At 36.0% G+C, this 19,579-nt stretch overlaps 1 protein-coding gene across 1 annotated transcript in view; it reads right to left on the bottom strand.

Moving 5' to 3' along the window:
* Positions 1-19,579, bottom strand: part of CRIM1 (cysteine rich transmembrane BMP regulator 1) — a 215,414-nt gene that overhangs the window by 29,222 nt on the left and 166,613 nt on the right. The window contains exons 9-10 of the mRNA XM_026102661.2: positions 10,696-10,852; positions 183-304 (exon numbers count right to left, since the gene is read on the bottom strand). Coding sequence (XP_025958446.2) covers positions 183-304; positions 10,696-10,852 — 279 coding nt within the window. The remainder of the gene's footprint in view (positions 1-182; positions 305-10,695; positions 10,853-19,579) is intronic.

The raw sequence follows: 19,579 nt of genomic DNA, 5'->3' as shown, positions 1-19,579 counted from the left end.
CAGATACTACAAATGAAAACGAACACCTGAAAAAGGATACACTCATTTGAGGAAAGGACTTCCCACCAGCTAACGTACTTCAATTCGTACACACACTGTGTAGTATTCCTCTTTTTTCATTCTAGCTTCCGACTGCTTTGAAAACAAATTATAATTATAGGTGGCACCACATTCACACCTACCTCTACACTTGCAGATAAGACACCCGTGATTGTTTTGCTGGAAGCCCATCGGACAGATTTTACCACAAGGCAGTTCTGGGCATTTCTTACATCGACAGATTTCACAGCCATGCTTGTTCTTCCTAGATAACCAAAATAATTTGTGAAAGGTCAGCAGATCACTTTAAAAGTCTGATAATACTCATGATATTTAAAGCAAAAGCTTCCCCTGAAGAAGAGATTAAGTAAAGAAAATTTTCTTAACTGTCACCCTGAACTTAACTGTTCAGTGGATCTATGGGCTATAGAGGTCTCCATTCCTAGCATGTGCTCCCCCTATGTGACTGGCAAAAGCTCTGCATTTAGCATTTGCAAGCTATTAAGCCATCTTGCTTGCACATAATATAGGCATACATGCTTATGCCTACTATTTATGATCAATTTTTTTCAAGTGAAACAGTAGAAAGAATAACTTCTAAAACTGTAAAGAAGTTAGAGGGGCAAGTGGAAATCTGTTATAATTACTGATTTTAGAAAAAGTAAGTTACTGGTAACTTTTCTTCTCCAACATTAAGTTCCACTCTTGCAGATTCTACATAGAGATTTTTTGAAAATAACAAAAGCAGCTACAAAGCCTACTTGAAAATGACAATAATCCATATAAAAAGTAGCAGATATAAAGAAATATTTTTAGAAAGAGAGAATTAGGGGATTTATCAGCAGAGACACAACATGCAGAATTAAGAACAAAAATACTTCCCAGGCTTCCAGAGGAAGCTAGGTAGGAAGAGTGCAGCCTGTCACCAGACAGAATCTCTTTGCTGCACCATATACACTGTTTCAGAGGAGCCTATATTGAGTATCCACTTGCCATTTTTCATGAGGACAGATTTGTTTTGTTTTAAACTACAATACTATTAAGACTTATTAAAAGCAATACTTAAAAGTACTAGTCAAGCATTGTGTATAATTAAATTACATTCTGCATTTAAATCCAGGATTTCAGTAGTAGATGATTTTCAAATTAACTTTTAGAAAATTTCAAGTTAAGCTTTTTTCAGGTATATGTCTGAAAAGACAGTGTTCCTAAAACAATGGTGCTAGCTTGAAAATGGCTTGTTTTGAAAGCATCTTTGCCTTACACTTCTTTGAACAGGATACAGAACAGCAGGGCAGGCAGCATGCCTTTGCCCAACCAAGCTCTTCCTTCCCCTGAGCAAGGCTGTCAGCCCAGAACCCATGGTTCTGTAACCACTTTTTTTCTGTGGTGATTAACAGTCCCGGGGTGCCCAAGAGATTCTGGTTACATCCACTTTGTCAAGTAGTGTAGACCAGTAAGAGCAGCCTTGTAGAGCAAAACAGTGCTGATGTTCACTTTAGACATACTTTAGGGTTTTGTTGTTGTGGCTTTGTGTTGACTGCAGGTTAGCTGTAGTCCAGTCAAAAGGACTTAATGCCCATGGCAGCTGGAGTGCAACAGGTCCCCTCCTGGAGTAGATCTTCCATTTTAGTTTCATCAAAAAGAAATTCAGTTCACTCATTCTGATACTACTGTGCAGTGTGAGCCAAAGTACAGCAAGTCACAAGTCAGATTTGCTTCAAAAGCACACTCCTGATACAAACCAAAATGCTCATTTGGATGCTCCTAGTCACGCCTATTGCAGTAACTTTCACCTCCTTTTAATCAGCTGTTCAAGTGGTCTACTTGACCACAATGTGCCTTATTTATTGATTTTGGCCCAGATGCAGAAAAGCACTTAAACAAGTGCTGGTTGAAGTAATTAAATTTGTCTAGCATGCAAAGAAAAACAATTTCTTTTGAAGTAACCATATTATCACCACCTCTGTTTAAGTTGGAGTGTGCATGGATATATGCATTCTTCAAGACTTCTATGGAAAGAGCTCTTATGCTGGATGAAGTGGAATTTATTAGTTCAAGTATATATTAATTCTTTGCTTTAACAGAATTTTCAGTCTTAGAACTTCTAACACAACAGGATTAGCCTAGAGCAGATGAAAATATATTCTTTCCTTGGCCAGTCAAGGAAATTCATTGATGGTCATTATAATGATTGCTATCCAATGACAAAATATATGAAAAATCTTCTCCCACTTTATTTGTGAGGAAAATCAGTCTAGAAATGTTTTCATCCCAAAGTGCTGTAACCTCTCAGTCAGGCACTTCTGCATTTCACTGTGAAATTCCGCTCTCTAATGAAAGGACAGAGTGTAAAAGTTGGCTGCTTGTTTGTGATCTCAAACATAGTCACGAAGGTCTTCTCTCACGAGGCAACTAATGTCTCATATAGCACAGCATCAGTGTCATAAAATTGAGATCCTTGCACAGTATGAGGACCATCTTTCATTCTCTGCTTGTTATTATAAATCACAGCTCGCTTATTTTAAATATAAAGATTCTGGGAGTCCACATTTCATACTGATACGCACTCATAATCACAAAAAGTGAGAGGCATTGTTCATCCTTCAGGCTCTACAGACACTAAGCCGTTTCAGGATGGCTCTTTTATAAGCCCATGGATAGGCATTAAGTACTAATATAAACTGGAAGAATGAAGAGTGTCTGGATCAGTTATTAGATGGTCCAGATCTGAGTATTCTGTGAGTCATGTCTGATCTAGATGTCTCTTTATCATGTCTAGGGCTTTAAGTAAATAGTTGCAAATTGCAAGATTTAATATTTGCACTTTTTTTCTTTAATCTGTTTACCATTTTTTTTCTTTTTCAGTAAATCCAGATACTTTGCATTTCTGAAGATATCTACACAGTTTATTTTTTCCTAAGTAAAATCTGTAGTGAAAAAGTGATTATGCTAATTACTTTTGCAAGCTCTACTTTCTCTGTTTAGAGTGCCATCCTGTCCGGCTTTGTTAGAATACAATGCAAATCTTAAGGGGCTGTTTACTGCTTTGTTTAAGAGTGTCCATTTTAAAAAGTTGGAAACTAGTACTATATCATAGTTTTAGCTGTCTGGACACCTATCAGAAGCAATTACAGAATCATTAAAGATTACTATTAAACTGATCCTAACACCTAATAGATACATAAGTTTCTGCACTCTTACTCTGCATGGTGATATCATGTTAAATATTTAACTTGAAAATCACTCCCCCGATAACTGCCTGAAAGCTAGAGCCAACTGCAGTCACTGCCTCTGTGACTAAAATGTTTGATTAAACTGTTTGATTATATACTACTGCATTTGTTGGGGGGAAAAAAAAGAAAAAAATTGTTTTGAAGGGAAGATCTATTTTCAACATCTTTGAAAACAATTCTTTTTCTCTTGAACAAATAAATGATGATAAATGATTTTCTCCTTATTTGTCCCTCTCTCCTCTACACTTCTCAGCTTCTTCCGTCTTTTGGCTGAGAAGTTATAAGAATATGCTTGAAGGAAAAAAAAACCCCCCAAACCCACAAGTTCAAAAAGCCTTTCTAAATAATTTTCTCAAATTTCCATTCTCATCTGTCCTTTCTGTTTTGCTGCAGGCCTACAAGATGCATGAATTACTGGGAGGCATACACACACACACATACGCACACACAAACACACACACAATTTCATCTGGAGCCTCTTCAGAGCTCCATTTTTAAAAACAGAACATTATATTTTCTCTTATAAAGGTATAATAGTTCTATAGAACACTACTCCAACATTTTGTCTGTGACAAATTTTTCAAAAAATCAAATCATTTTACAGTTGATAGTCTAGATTTGATGAAGTTGATCAACAAAAAATTGGACTTCAGGATGACTTTTGCTAGTATTTTATTTGAGTGCTCAATTAAGTTGAGAATGAGCAAGCTGTCCTATAATATGGTTTTCAGCTTTTATTTAGAGGATCGAAGACTAGAGGTTACTAGTTATAAGATGATGTTGCTTTTCTTCTTCCAGAACTATAAAGATTGCTATAGTCGATCAGAAAAAGATCTGTAACAGCCCAGGAACCATCTCAGACAGTGGTCAGCTGTAGATACCTATACACAGATGGTAAGAACAAGACAAGCAGAAAGTATGACGACACCTGCTGCAACCTCCACGCTTCCAGCAATTTGAGCTTAGGGAGTTCAAAAGTATCTTCACGGCAATATCTGGCCAATTAGGCATTTCAGTAACCTTAAAAATACATGAAGATTTTTGTTGATGAAAAGGGTTTTACTTAAGATGCTTAACTTCCAAATTCTTAAGATCTGAGGTTGAAGAAAAATCCAAGTCTTCACTTTGAAGCTTATTACTTGGTGGCTTTAGTCTTCACGCAGGTGAATGGAATAAGGACAGTAAATCTAGAAATGAAGGCTGCTTTATTATTCTCTTCAACATCATAAACCTTATTTTTCTAAATTTTTACTGTTCATATGTGACAGCATCACACAGAGTTCCAAACACACTATGTTTCCTCCGCAAATTTAGAAGATCACTAGGATTTGTTCCTGAAATTTATGTCCTTTAGCAGATTATGCCTGACACATGGCCAACACTGAAAAACACTTGGACCTGGGACTAATCAACTGAGTGTTTAAAGTGCTCTTGCAGCTCATGGACAATATTCACAGGCCTTTTCCTATCCTTCTCACAAATTGAGATATCAGTTCTTTATTACAGGAAGGCATTCCAGAAAAAAGATAATAATTTAAGAAATTTCATTATATAAGACTAGCCCCATTAATCCTTTTTCTTTTCAATCTTCTTCGAATTGCATCCAGAAGACTCTGATTTGCATTCAGAGAGATGGGAAGATGGACAATATTAGTACAAGCTTAAGCTATGTCCACGCTGAGGAAGATGGCATGGACATCTTTAATTTTCTGCATACAATCAACTAGATTACCATTGACATACAGCACAAACTTGTTAACAATATTCGCCTTAACTGCTTAGGCACAGGCAATATGATACATAGGTGATAAAATAACTAAGGAACTCTACAGGTCAACAGGATTGCTCTCAAACATAGAAAATCAGTTTATTAAAGCACACAATACATGCTTGACTATCGGTTATCTTTCTCTGAAGATGTAAATGTAGAATAAGTATAAGCATCACAATATGTGATGTGATAAGGCTATATGGAAGATGTACAACTAGAGAAACCACGTCAACTTATAGAATATACCTCTCTCGTGAACATCAAAAGGCAATGGTATGAACACTTCAACAGCCTGGTGTCCACACAGTTATCTTCAGATCAGATTTAATTCACATGCCTTAACACGAAGTAGAACTCAAGAATCTACACTTCTACTCTTAAGGGAGAAAAAAAAATCAAGGACAGTTTCATTTTCCAAATGGGGTAGTAATAGTCATTTTTACAGATTTCTCCTTTAAGGCTTTTCATAATAATGCATGCACATGTCATCTGAAGTGCAACATTAAAAGACCAAGAGAACTATTTCAGGTTGTTGTTGTATGAAAAGATATTCTTGACCATTTATATTGCTGTATCAGAGTACAACCCTTAAAATCACAGGTCAAATTCATTGCAGTCTTTGAGGGTCACCTGTCTATTGCACTTAAGGATTTCCCTGATTCTTATTTAAAATTTTCTTTGCTGGGGGGGGGCGGGGGGGGGGGGGGGATCACAATCCAAAGGAGAGAGACACTATGAAAGGCAGACCTCTCAAACCAAGTAACAAGTTTCTGAATTAATCAAAGACTTATTTCACATGGAATATCTAACTGCATTGCAAGCAGCACAGAAGAGAAGAGTAACGAGAAAACTTTGCTCAACAAAAAAAAATGTAAAAACTGAAAGTCATAGAGTGAAAATACACGTAAGCAGATGTCAGGGGTGCTTCTTTATTGAAAGCTAAAGAAGAAAACAAGACCAAGGAAAATACCAACTATTATTTTTAGCAGTTATACATGATCTGCTCACTGATTAGATGGATTTAAATCAAGAACGTTATGGCCAGTCACACACTGGGAGCACAGACTGAGGAATGGAAATTTACTGTCTTTACTTAAAAGAATATTTACTTTTTTCTGAAAACGCAGCATTTTGAAGTTATAAAAATATTAGGTTCAACAGATTATTTAGGTCTCTACTATGTTTCATTTATACTTGCTGAAGCACTGTCTAATCTCTTCTAAACAAAAATTATAGTTTATAACACTAAACCAGACAAACTTGCTCATTATGTAAAAGAGAATATTTCTTACCAAATAAATGTTGGGAAAGAACATATAATAAACTAAAGCAATGTAACAGTAAACTTAATAGATTTACATAAATAAACAAAACACATAACAGTACATTACTTTGCTAAGTATATTTTGGAAAAATTCTTATCAGCACTTCCCAAATGAATGATGGCAGAAAAACATTCTTAACATGTCAATGTATCATCCAAGGTTGAGATTGCCAGTGAAGTAAAACAGAAGCAGTGGACTTAATAAAAGGAACCATAAGGAGAAACTAATTTGACTGCTTTAGATACACCACAAAAAAGCCAAGAAGAAGTGTTAGCTGGAATGGAAGGAGAACATTTAGACCTTGATTCATGAATATATTCAAACTGTTCTTGCGTCTGAGCCTAAAAAGGCAATGATGAAAGACATTAAGCATTAGCCTTTACAGTTTTCTCATGTTATAATTTTTGGAATAGGTGAAAGCAAATGGCCTTAAAAACAGTAAATTATACAAGCACTTGCAATATTAACATGAAATTAAAAAAAACCTTTTTACTTTTCCAATCCAAATGCTATTCAATCACACTGAGTAAACAGTATACATTTTTTAGTTTACACTGACTATCTCTGTTGTTATGCAAATACATGCATGCACACACTCCTTGCACATGTGAATGGAAAAAGTCTTCTCAGATTCTGTTCTGATGGTTTTAAGTTAGTACTGCAACTCCGGTACGGACAATAAATTAAGAACTACAGTATGGAAAAAGTATTAAAACCAAGGTCTAACAACCTCAGTGTGCTCTTTAAATATCACATTAGATTATTCTGCTGAGAATATAAATCAATTTGAAAAATGAAATGTAGCTAGTAACAGCACTATTACTGGAAACTGGTATTTAAAACACAAAGATAAAACAGAAACAAAAAGAAATGTTCAGATATTCAGTCTGCAAGCTGCTGAGCTCACATCCTGCAGTTTCTACTGGAGATTCTTTTATGTATCATGAACAAAAAATATAGTTTCCATCTTTGTTGCAAACAGCAATAAAACATACTTTGATTTCCATCATTCAGAGTTTTTTCTCTTCTGTGCTAAAATTCAAAATCAATTATAAGCTAATGCAAATGATTCTAGTACTCCTTGATAAATGGTCACATAGTATGAGGAATATATGGCAATTTCCAATAAATTCTTGAATATAGTTATACATTGTGTTCCTTTATTGCTTTTACATTTTCACATGAATCTTTCGTTCTCCCTCCTCCTTTTGGGACCTCTCTTTCACGCCAACATCTTTGCTGCTTTCTAATAGTCTCATCCCAGTCCTCCACCCTGCTCATTCCATGGTTAAGTTCTTTCTTATAGTTTCAGACATCCTGATATCATTTGCCTCTTTGGCTCCCAATTCCAAGATACTTCATCTTGGAATTTGCTTCTACTCAACCAAATGTCTCAAACTTCGATCTCCCTTGGGCACTTTTTAAACAATTTTGCATGCTTTGTACTTAAGTGACTTCATCACTTTGATCCTTGATGCAAGCAGCTCTATCCTATCTAAAAAAACCAAGACATCTAATCACTCATTACTTCTGTCTTTCCTGTTTCTTTCATTCTTCCAGCCACCCTCGGCCCTCCCTGCCTTCGAAGCCACCGGCAGAAGTTTTAAGGAAGACAAAATTGACATCAGTTTTCTGCAGCTTCCCTCCTACTCTACCTTGTCTCACCAGCAAAACTAAAAATAACTCTCATCCACTCTCAAAGTCAAAATGGCTGAAGAAAATTTTATTAACTGTTTCATTTAAAGTTCTTACTTTTCTTCTTTCATCTATTAAACTTCAAATCAAACCTCACTCCTCTCTCCAAAATTCAATTTTTCTTGCCTTCCAGTTCTCTCATTTTATTCTATTTCAAATCCAGTCTTCCAAAATGTTGCTCTCTTTTCTCTACATAAAAATAAGCCTTTCGTCATAACTAATTTCAATTCTGTCGTCCTTGCAGCTTCTCACTTCCTCTACTCTTAACTCCATCCTTACATACCTTCACTGTCCAGCATGTTATCTTATCAGCCTGAATACCAGATTTAGAATTTTTCAAAAAGGTAGATGGGAGAAAACCCAGTATAAGGCATAGTCACTGTTCCCAGACCACAGCTTCCTTCTAGAGCCCCAAAACTGAGTCACAGTCTGACTCAAATGATGCAAGGACAACTGTTCAGATATCCCACTGAATAATTAAGCTTAAGTGGACAACTGAATCAGAGCAGGAACACTTGGCAGCATTCAAGCCAATTGTCCCAGACTATGCAGACCCTGAACTGAATTATGAGGCTCAAAAGGACCCTGAGGTTCAAAGAGGCCACTTGACTCAAAGTGTCAGTACCATGCAGAGTCAATCACATTAGAGCTGCCCTTCTGTGCTACTTGTTTTGATTTCACCTTACCAAGTATGCATAATCTTACATTCATGGCAACTACATTTATGTCAGTAGGGTAACTCCCTCCCTTTATTATTGTCTTTCAATTACCATATTTTAGGCTGTAGATGCATAGTGCTTGAACTGTTAAGGCATCTCACTAAAATGAGATGTATTAATTTGAGCTTTGCTCTGGATTTACGCCAATGACCATCCCAGGTCACCAGCTGTAATAGGTTCAGCTTGGGGAATTGAAGGAGCTAGCCATATTATTGGCCATATCACTTCCATGGCTGCTGTTTCCTGCAGAAACTTCTATTATTTAACCAGGGGCAAGCCTAATTCTGTATTTGAGATGATGGTTATAAAATTATATTGAATGATATTACTTTAATTTGTTTTGCTGGACTGCTGTTATATAGGTATTTTTAAATTACGCTAGGGATTCCTTAAGGACACAGCCAAGCATCCTTTCTAACCTAGTTAGGAAAAAAAAAAAAGTGACTGAAATAGTGTTTTCAAGACAAACACATTCTTTAAAGGGTTTTTATTTCTATTTTCTGGCTGTGTATTGCAGCATATTTGTGCCTTTAGAATGTTCCATGGCATAAGGATCTGCTTTTTGTTTGGTGTAGTCCACCTTTTGTTTAACATTATGTAGAGTGCAAGAGCTCTATTGGATGGTAAGGAGGAGGTCAACCAGAACACTATATTAATGTAAGTGGAACAACACTCTATGGTCAAGAAAGATAAGCCAATAGTATGAAGAATAAAGGGAGGTGTAAGGGTAGTATAGTCCTTTATTCCATTTGGCAGCACAACTATAGAGAATACAATTTATTCACTGGTACCATTTATGACTGGAGTGCTAATTAAATTTGAGAATGCTGCTATGATACAGCTTGATTTCTGTTTTTCTAAAAATCTGATATCTCTCTGGTCATTCAGGCTCTACCATATTTTCATTACTCCAAACTTCATAAAAACTGTGAAATAAAAGGACACACTGCACTATATATTAGTATTATAAATAAAAATCTGCAGCACTTATGAATTAGCATCAAACAGAACTCTGAAATGAAACAGAAATTAAAGGAGTATTAGTATCTAATGCCAATGGTTGCAGCATTAGCAAACTTCATTAAAAATAAGAAAACAAATTATGTATGAACATTATCTGAATCTTAGCTGTCATGAGGTAGAAATTAAAACTTTTATGAACAGGAGGCAGTAACATGGAATGGAAACATCAAAAATAAAGTATATGTAAAATAGATATGGAGGCCATCAAATTGATTCCAAAGAAATTTGTGCGACAAAAGATTTGCCCAATTTTGTCATCACCTCCACAAGTGAATGAATACAGGAAATATTTCCTTTTATGGAAAAAGAACTCTAGCAACAATACAGGTTTTGAACACACTCACAAAAACTTAAATAAGAGACAGTACTGTTTTTCACTAATCCTCCAAAGTAACTATCAGAAACATCCACCTAAAACATATCCAACTAGTCCACTGTCATATCAACATTAAAAATCCCTTGAAATTTTATAAAGACATTTGAGTACAATAAATGAGCTATAAAATGAAGGGGTATTACAGCAGTACAAGCAAAAAAAATCAAAAACCTACATGCAAGAGATATTATCTGTAAGTAGCTTTTTCATCTTGGTCATCAAATATTCTTCAAAAAAAACTAAACATTGTTTTGTTTTTGTAATCTGTTGCTGCTGCTATGATTGCTGTTTCTTAATTTGTTAGACAAAATCCATTTCCACAAAATCAGTGCTAACACCCAAGCCAGTTGGAAAACTGTTATAATCTCACATGAGGTATAGACATTTCTGTCTTCCCACACTTCTCCCAGTTTTGCCACAAAGTAAACACAAGTACATATTCAGGGATTTTGCATATTTTAAATATGCACATGGATTGAATTAAATATTTTTTCAGAATAAGAATACGTACAAGTATCCAAAGGGACAGTACTTGTCACATACTATGGGTTTGCATTTCTTAGGCCGTGGACGGCACTGACAGATCTCACAGTTGTGGGCATCAGTCTGGAAACCGAAGGAACAATCCAAGGAACAACCTGATATGAGGCCAGTACACAGCTCCTCTCCTGTGAAGAACACATAGAGCTTAGCACAAAATGAAAACTGTTTATACCAGAAAAATGCATCTTCAGCAGACTAAATGTTTTGTTCCCTTTTAGTTCATAACGTTTTACTTTTAAGACTGATCATCCTTACCTTCTGACTGTCCTAATTTTAAAGCATTCAATAGAATTCTACAGTAATGATGCAAACCATATGACCAAACACTACAGCATGTCTTCAGTTCCAGTCAAGACCTTGGGAAGTACCATCTTTTATACCTTATACTAAAACACTTCTATAGATAAATACATAGACAGAAGAGTCCAACATTTATGACTTGGTCAGCCATTAGCATCAAATTTAAAATGACATACTTTCAACACATTATATACATTTAGTAAGTTTCTGTTCAATATACAGCATCTCTGTTTTCTACTCTATTTTCACTATAAATAGAATTGAAAGGCTGGGATATCAACCTTCATTCCTTGCTTCTGTTGTTTGCTGTCACCTGTTCGGGGATTAAGATCTGCTTTTAAAAAAATATGACTACAATACCCAAAGACCTGTTGTAAGCTTACTAGTATCAGATTAAAAGACCTGTCTCTTGGAGCCCACTACCATGCTTAATTAACCTCTTACGGCAGTAGGGGAGATGCTGGATTAATGGCATCTGATTTTCTCCAGTACAGAGATAAATAACGGTCAATATATTCATTCTCACTGGAACTTACTGTTTTGAGAATGATTAGTTTGCTTTTGTTCTCCATGGAATAAGAAGTGCCAGAAAGACCACTCTTAACACACCCTGTGATAGAAAATTTGTTTATTGATTGTGGAGGTGTGAGGCAACAGGAAATAATGATTTTTGGTATATTAGGAGATGTAAAATACAGGAAAAATAAAGTGACTATCATTACAGTAGCCAAAGAGAGATCAAAACAGAAAAAGAGGGAAAAAAATTGAGATTCCTCAAGAGACGAATATGATGGGTGATATCCAAAGGACAGAAATGAAGGATGCTCGTCTGCAGTTGAAACCCTCCATACCACCACAAAGCACTACTCATATGGATGGGAGCTGCAGAGCATTCCAGAAACGCTGCTTGTTAGAGTACTCATGACTCTCCCACTCTTCAGGAATCTGAAAATTTAGAGACTGGTTTTCTCAAAGAGGAGGTCAGCACATTGACCCATTCTGTTCTTTCCACTCCCCAGGGTCTGAAATGCAAAGGTAATCCCAAAATATGGTTGGCAACCCTCCCTTTTATACTGCCTCTTCTTGGAAGAGTTTAGCAAGCAAGACTATTCCCTATAAATGACAAGGAAAATGAACAAAATAGGGATAACAGTACCTTACAAGACTCTGCACACACCCAGACACAGACACTTGATGTAAAAACACCGTAATTGAAAGCATGAATCCATGGAATGCAATTTACAAGTTCCTAAAATGGTTATATATAACACAGGCAGACCACAGATGTAATCTTTGATTTACTTAAATGCTTTCTCTTCCATTTTTGAAACATTGCACTAAGGTCTTCAAAATACAGCATAATGTACTTACAAAGACAATGGATATCGCTGTCAGATTTGACCACATGTGGTTAATCCAAGTGCTTCCTAACCTGTTCCATGAGGTTAATACCCATTTGGTATTGAAAGAATATTGCTTAGAACCCCAGAGTGAGACAGAAGTCCAGGAGAAAACTCTAGTAAATTCACTGACTATTCATCATGTAGAATTTGGACATATTTGCCCTAGGCATGGATGACGGTGACTTTCAGAATCCAATAGCTTGATTATCTTCAGGAAGGGGAGAGCAAAACACTCTCAGAGTCACTCCAAGTATTGCAGTAGGGTTTTTTATTTTTCAATTTTTTGGCTCTGTGATAGTGACTGCTCTCAACCAGAAAGACTAAGCAGTAGGAAGAACTCTGTGTTAAGACAAGACAACTAAATTTTGAAAATGACACCTGGGAGATCAGTCACACACTACAGTCATTGCAGATTTAGTCAGCAGAGTCAGTGGAACCTAGAGTGTGTTTCAGCTCACTCCAAGGCACATGCTCTGAGCAGCTTAGAGGGTGGATCGCACTCGTAAGATCTCCACCAAGCATAATTGGAATTTAGCCATCTCGCATTTAGGGCATCTCTCTGTAGCTGAACCCTAACCCAGGCAATCTCACTCGCTATCTGTAAGGAAGAAGGCAACAACAGGCATCAAGCTTGCCGTGGTCTGCTGCCGTTCTGAATGTGGATTTCAAACAATGCTACAGAGATGCTCACCTAGCTACATTAAGATGAAAATCAATATATTTCTTTCTAATTAGTCATTAAAAATTTCAGGAGGAGGTTGCTGATAGAAGATGGAAGAGATTTCAATAATATATATTAAAAAAAAAAAAAAGGTAATTTTCATCCCCCTCTCCTTTTCTTTAAAGCAGAAGGCTTACTGTTTTATTCTTCTGTCTGCAAGACGCTTAAGAGGAAAACAGGTGTAATGCAACATAAGACATAGTAATGGCTTATTATCCTAACCAGTAATTCTCAGCTTAAGCAGGATGAAGATCTTGGGCCCCACCTCTGTCCTTTTATGCAGATTTCATGTCTGAAACTAAAAGGGTGCAAGTTTTTTGTCACTCAGAATGCAGAAAAGGAAATGCTACATCTTTTTGCATAGGCTCTGGAAGTTGCCTTTTGCCAACAGAGTAGTAGTGCCACAAGATTTAAGCATTTAAACTCAGTCATATCTAACCTTCGCACAGCAATGACAACCTGTATCTTAGGTTTTTGCTTCAAGACAGATACATAAACAGTGATCTTCACAAACTCTTGATTTTGAAGGATAGAGTTCAGGCTGACCTACCAGGAATCCTAGATCTTTCTAATATGTAGCCACTAGTGCTGCTTTAAAAACATCATAACGCAGAGGAAATTCTGATGCTCTTCTCTGGCAAAGAATGTTGTACATGTAACACAAGGATGAAAGACTTTCCTCGAAGCAGAAGAGATAATAATTTATAAGCTTTAGCGCTAGTCTGGATGTTTGTATACAATTCTTCCCTGACAGAATATGGAGATAATAAAATCAGCTAAACTTTTCATTATATATAACTTCATAGAAGGTAAATTTGAAGGCAGTCATAGTTTTTGAAGTTAGACTTGAACTTTATGAAGAACGAACAGAAAGTACATCTACATTGGAAGATCTCAAAAAAGAAAGAAGCTCAGTAATGAGCTTTGAGATGGGATAAATTATGGCATCTCTCTGCTGATGCTGAGAACTGATCAGTGAATAATCCCAGAATTACATAGGTAAGAGAGGACAGGATTACATAAGAGAGGACATGTTTGGTTTAGGTGGCTATCCATAAACATCAGGCACATGGAAGACAGCTAAAGGAACAATAAGGGACAAATGAAAGGGCGTAAGAAAAATTAATACGCATCTGAAAAAAAAGAGCTGAAAATAAAAAGAAAAAAAATCTAAAGAACTAGAAGCAACATGATCATTTTAATGCTTGGCACATTTTCTTACTTTCCTTTCCTTTATCTTGTCTCCAGATTTTGTGTTAAGGATAGCTATCAAAGTGTGACACTCAGGTCTGAATACAGAGTTACAAAAGAGAGCAGAATTTTTGCCATTAGAGGCAACCTCAAACTGAAGTACTGCCATGGTACATATACACAGCTTATGTTTGCTGCACAGGCCTGTCAAAGACCTTAGTCCACAGTTTAAAATATGGCATTTTTTCAGAAAACTGAGAGCAAACCCATCAATTTTTACAGAGCATAGCTTAGCTCTAAAAGGAAGAAAGAAAAAAGAAATAGTGGGCAAACATAGGGTCCAAATGTAAATCAAATTCAATGTACGAAATTGTCTTCCTGATAATATCACTACAGCCGATGCTATAGCTTTAAAGTCATCATTAATGAAGTATCACAAGCTCATTTTGAAAGGATAAATAAAAAACAGATTGGTTGCTAAGGTTTTGCATTTCAAATGAGAAGTGCTAAGGAATAAAGGCAACTAGTTGATGAAAATCAACTGCAATGAACTCAGTTCATGCATGGGAAAAGGTTAAAAAAAAAGTTGGGGGAGAGATTACTTGTTTGTGGTTTTTTTTTCCATCTTTGCTTAGATAAATCTCATCAGAAACTCAAATCCCAGATCATGGAATGTATTTGCAAAGAAGATATCCAGCCCTAACTGGGCTAATAACTGCTTCAAGGTATATCAGAAGTAAGCAGAGAGTCCGGAAGGAGAGTATAGAAAAAATTTAAAAAAGCTAATACAAATGGAAAACTACCTTTTAGAGTTCTGGAAATCTGCATTATGCACCTATATGTCACTGGAAGTAGAAGCAAAACAGGCTCATCAATTTTTCTTATGAAAGATGAAATGTCAGTGAGGTAATGTCAATACAGAAAATCCTTATGCATAAGAAAACATGGGGACTTAGGGCACTAAAATAATAATAATGCAGTGAAATGTAATACTGAAAATGTGTAAAGCCATGCTCAGAGGGAATAAACAAGAATCTGCAATATAAGCTGAGAGTTCAGACACAGATATTCTGAAACACAATCCCAGAATGATTCTGACACCTGTGATGAGCCTTTGAAAGAGATGAATGTGATCCTGAATGTCTCAGGCTAATATATCTGTATTTTTACCACAAATTCTTAGTTGTTTCATACGAGGACAGACCTTAGCCAGAATACTACATAAAATTCTGGAAGAATTTCAGCTGAATTAAGTACAGCAAAAGGCTAGCACAATAATCATAGAATGGTAGCTGTCCTTGAACAACGATGCTATCAAAATAGCCTCCTACTAGGAATGAACATTCACTTGAGGGCAAACATACCTCAAATACCTCTAGTAGTGAATCCAGCCCACACAACAGACAACACAATTTTCTTTTGCATGCATATCAACAATTGCAAAAGCAGTAGAAAGAACAGTTACCAACACCTCCATGTTTCTAGCCACAAGCTTCATTAGACACTATATTTGTAAAGGCTATTACTTACAGATTTTGACCCTTCTAAACACTGTAGCTCTAACAAATACCTTGTTCTGTAGTTTGTAACAATTTAACACTATATAATACACTCAGATATGGGGATTTCAAATTATTAGATGTTTTTGGATGAGTTCAATAAGAAGCTGCTGGGGAAAAAAAAAAACAAGTAGGAGGGAAAGAATGGTTGAAGATGAACCAGTCCTTCATAAACATTTGTGAATTATTAATGAACAAACATAAATATTAGTACTAATGTTTCTAACTCTGGTCTTCGTTGACAATAAATTACTTATAAATACAGTAGTTTCCTCTCACCTTCCCACCCCTTCCTCACCCACTCCCAAACACAGTTACATACACACATACTATAATAAAACAAATATTAGAGAGTTTCAGGAGAGTATCGTACTGTTCAGGGGGGATCAGACTGGGGGATAGGACAAGACTGTCTGAAGAAACCAGTCTTTTAAGAACAGGGCATTGTCAAGATATGACGAGACTCCACACAGCGTAGTGCGTATAAAACATCTGGTGCTGTAAAACTCTCTCCATCTAGGTATCTTCTTCTCAATACTAAAACAAATTTTGTTTTAAAAAGTTGCTTGGACTACTGCAATATCTAGTCACTGGCTGCTAAAGAAAAGAATGACAGGTACCAAGGTCAAACAAAGTGTAAGAGCAGTTGATATATTGACATGAGATATGCTACAGCCCAGGGCCTACCCTGCAAACAAGACAACAAAATTGTATCCTGGGATACATAAAGTTATCAATTTTTTTTATACTTGAGAGGATTCACAAGTCAGAAAGGAAACACATGCAGGTAGCCCTGCAACTGTAATGAGCCATATTTCAGACATATTGTAATCTCTGCTTCTCAGCTGCAACATCTCAGAGGCAAAATATCTCAAAATGAATCACGATTCTTCAGCCATAAATTCAAATAAATATCAGACGTGTGATTTATTCCTGATCTTAGAGTACTCACATCCCCAACTTGCATGAAACTAAGAATATCTGCAATGTTATAAAATGCTTCTCAAAAATCAAACTGTGTAGTAGACAAAATTCAATCCATAAAAAATTGCATGCCTAAGTCTAAAAACAGTCCTCCACTTTGACCTTCTATTCTAATAGCTGTATTGTAATTCTAGTTAACTCTTATTTAAAGACTTCTCAGTTGCTTTCTAACACACGTATGGCATATAAACAAATTCTAAGCTCTTAAACTGGGACATTTACCTCTCTCTATTCATTATGTTATACAGAGACACTTAATTGTACTGTAAGGAGTGAAAAGACTTGAAAGTCTAAAATTTGTGAAAATGCATCTAGACATGTATAGATGTATAAAGATGCAGAGCTGAAATACTTTCAGTTTTTAATCCTCTAATATGCAGATAAAAATAACTGCCAGAGAATATTAATATACATACATATGGCAGAATTATGTCAGTACTGCAACTTGGCTTAGATTGATGTTCATTTTTTAAAATTTGTAGCGTCACTACACAAAACTATCTACATACCTTTACCATCACTATTTTCTTGATGCTGAGGCTAGACCATATCAGGAGAACTGTTTCACAGTACCTTTATAATTAAGCACTCCTCAGCCGTCCTCTCGGTGTGGATTGCTACTGCTGGTTAATCTTCAGGGGTGGGGATCTGGGGAGGCAAATTTATGAAGGAGAAAACTAGGTTACTTATCAGTAACTGGAATTCTCTGAATATATTGCCTCCACAGATCCACACTAACCCTCCCTCCTTTCTTTAGAACTTATGATTCACAATAGCTGGATAAAAAGGAAGGGATTGGGCACTGTGATGCTAGAAAATCCTGTCTAAAATAACTTTGTGAGTCCATTGAGGCAAATTACCCATTTGGATACTTGCTCTAAACAACTTTAGGATTCACATATAACACATGACTTTATGAAAATGGATTTGTAGCAGTGACATCTCAAAGGTGGAGTTAACTACCAAATGATTAAGCTTCTAAAACCCTTCGGGCTGTGTTTCTTGGATTTTTTTTTTTTTTTAAATGAACATATCTTGAACATGAGTCAAGCCAAATGAATTTTTTTTATTTCATTAAATATATTGTAAGAATTAAGAAAAACAATATACTGTTGTAATTTTCAAAAATCCCTGCTGTTTTTTATTTTTATTTTTATTTTTTAAAAAGAAAGCTGCAACATCTCCAGCTGCAAAAAGATAATCAAGAATCCTATTTCTGACAGGTCTACCCTATTTTTCAGAAATTCAAGAGATACTGTCTGCTTATACTATGCAAGGATAACTAAACTGTCTTTGTTTTTAATCAAACCTATTTTTTTTTATTTTGTAATACAAATTTACTTGGATTTTTGTGCAATTTGTTGCTAATTCGTGATAATAATGGGAAATCATTGCTATTAAAATACATGTTACCTATGTTGTATTTTACTATTTTAAGGAATTTTATACTGTTTGAAACATACGTTCTGTGTGGTTAATGTAGGGAAAACTTTAATTTGATAATAAAATTAATATAAAATATGCTCATTTAAATGGACAAAATTTAAACAGAGAGCTTCAAAGTGTTCAGAACCCATCCCTGAGTAAGGGTTATTTATAGGAATATATTAAAGAAATGAAATATTCAGATTTTGGCTAGGAAGAAATATAAGAATAAAACGTTAAAAAGACCCAAACAAACAAACCTGCCCCCAAACTCTGCAATTACTAAAGCCTGAACACACAAGAGAGGAGTTAAGAGATATAACCTTTCAATACAGTCCCTGAAAAGCTTCTTTTAGGCTTTCTCCCATCACCACTGCACACATCTTCTCCAAGCTTTAACTATCTCTATCTACAGATATCTGCAGACACAGATGTACCTACCTAGCTTTTCTCATACCTTCCAATCCTGTGCTTCAGTCTTTCAAAGATGCCTTCAAATGTCTCATAGCTAATCCAAGTTCCACACTGCCAAACCCAAATTTCTTTTTGGAATGCCATTCCTTGACTCTTCCTCCCTTCCTCTTTGTGTGAGCAAACACATAATATTCCAAACTTCTGACTTTAGAATACTAATTTAATGATTTGCTTTGACAGGGAAAGAGACCACAACACAATGTGGATGATGATACATTGTAATGCACAGGGAAAACAACCCATCCCAGCCTTCTACAATTCAGTCTCCTCAAGATCATTCTGGAATTAATGACATTGCATGACAACTGCATCTTGTAACTGCAAAAGTTCTCTAAATGAAGCAAAAATTTTTTTTTTGAAATTAAAGCTTTGCCGTCAGTTTTAATCAATTTAGATACGATTTTGTAGGTTAAAAAATACTAAAGCCAAACATACCTGCAGTTATCCCCTGAATAGTACTCCACTTCGAACTAATTAGGGGTAAAAGCCTATAGTTTACAACAGAAGTTCACAGAATCACAGGATGGCTGAGGTTGGAAGGGACCTCTGGAGATCATCTAGTCCAACCCCCTTGCTCAAGCAGGGTCACCTAGAGCACGCTGCTCAGGACTGTGTCCAGACAGCTTTTGAATATCTCCAAGGATGGAGACTCCACAACCTCTCTGGGCAACCTGTTCCAGTGCCTTGTTACCCTTGCAGTAAAGAAGTTTTTTCTTGTGTTTAGAAGGAACTTCTTGTGTTTCAGTTTGTGCCCATTACCTCTTGTCCTATCACTGGGCACCACTAAAAAGAGTC

Source organism: Dromaius novaehollandiae, chromosome 3 (assembly GCF_036370855.1).
Source record: "Dromaius novaehollandiae isolate bDroNov1 chromosome 3, bDroNov1.hap1, whole genome shotgun sequence".
Taxonomy (NCBI): domain Eukaryota; kingdom Metazoa; phylum Chordata; class Aves; order Casuariiformes; family Dromaiidae; genus Dromaius; species Dromaius novaehollandiae.
The sequence above is the reverse complement of the archived record's forward strand: the minus strand, read 5'-3'. Positions and strand labels throughout refer to the sequence as shown.